The 1,137-nt window shown below is 39.0% G+C and overlaps 1 protein-coding gene across 1 annotated transcript in view; it reads left to right on the forward strand.

Annotated features, from left to right (window-relative positions):
- Positions 1-312, forward strand: part of LOC116686531 (troponin I, fast skeletal muscle-like) — an 11,445-nt gene extending 11,133 nt beyond the window's left edge. Inside the window, 1 exon segment of the mRNA XM_032511548.1 lies at positions 64-312. Within this exon segment, the coding sequence (XP_032367439.1) occupies positions 64-159 (96 nt within the window). The 3' untranslated portion in view covers positions 160-312.
- The last annotated feature ends 825 nt before the right edge of the window (positions 313-1,137 follow it).

Raw genomic sequence — 1,137 nt, forward strand, 5'->3', positions numbered from 1 at the left:
GGCCTGGTTGCGTATTTGTCTCGCAAGATCTGGCAACGCTGAGTATTTACTTTGGCGTTTCAGGACAAGGAACTGCGAGACGTCGTGGACTGGCGTAAAAACATCGAAGACAAAGCCGGCATGGACGGGAGGAAGAAGATGTTTGAGGCCGAAGCTTGAATCTGTGTCTTGTCTGCTCTTAAAGCTGCGGTATTTGTATCGACTGCTTTTCATCAGATGAACATTTAGATAACACGTACACGTTACATTTTCATAAACTACCTTGTGAGCTGCAGACACTGCAACCCAATAAACACACTGAAGGAGACCTTTGGTCGGGCTTACTTGGGTTTGCACAGGTTTGCTGTGACAAACTTGAAAGAATATGTCAAAAAATAGTTGCTATTACCCCCTGGAGGACGAAAGACGCACCGATGTTTGACAAAACTTTGATTTAAAAAGCGACATTACGAGTTCATTTCAGACATTTATTTACTACTGCGCTGTTAAAGTAACGATGAAACGTGGCAGGGTTGGTTCAGTGGGTAGAGAAGGCGCACATACACATAGAGGTTTATGCCTCAACCCAGAGGTCCAGGGTTCGAGACCTGTGATGATTTCCTGCACGTCGCCCCCCCTATACTGATACCTGGCTTACCTGATTTTTTTCATTTCCTTCTTTCTTTCTTTTCTTACCTTACTTTTTCCTTTTTTCATCTTCTTCTTTCTTACCTTGATTTTGTTCCTTCATCTTGCTTTCTTTTCTTACAGATTTTTTCCTTTTCATCTGTTCTTTTCTTTCTTACCTTCTTTTTTTCCTTTCATTCTTTTTCTTTTCTTCCATTATTTTTTTTCCTTTTCCTTTCTGTTTGTTTCTGCTCTTACATTTATTTTTTTTCATGTGCCTTCTGTTTTTTCTTTTTGGTGTTCTTACATTTCTTTTGTTCATTTCATTCTTCCTGTCGTTCTTATTGTCTAGTTTTTTTCAGTTCATTCTTTCCTTGATGTATTACTATCTTGATTAGTTATCGCGTAATTTACCACCCACAAACCTCAAAAGTCAATAACTTCATGTCATTGTATTTCCTTTTTAAAATATTATAATTTTTTTGCCTTTTCCCCGCCTGTAATGGACATGACGCGAGGGTGGTTTACGGT

The sequence above is a fragment of the Etheostoma spectabile genome, unplaced genomic scaffold (genome assembly GCF_008692095.1).
Source record: "Etheostoma spectabile isolate EspeVRDwgs_2016 unplaced genomic scaffold, UIUC_Espe_1.0 scaffold383, whole genome shotgun sequence".
NCBI classification, from domain to species: domain Eukaryota; kingdom Metazoa; phylum Chordata; class Actinopteri; order Perciformes; family Percidae; genus Etheostoma; species Etheostoma spectabile.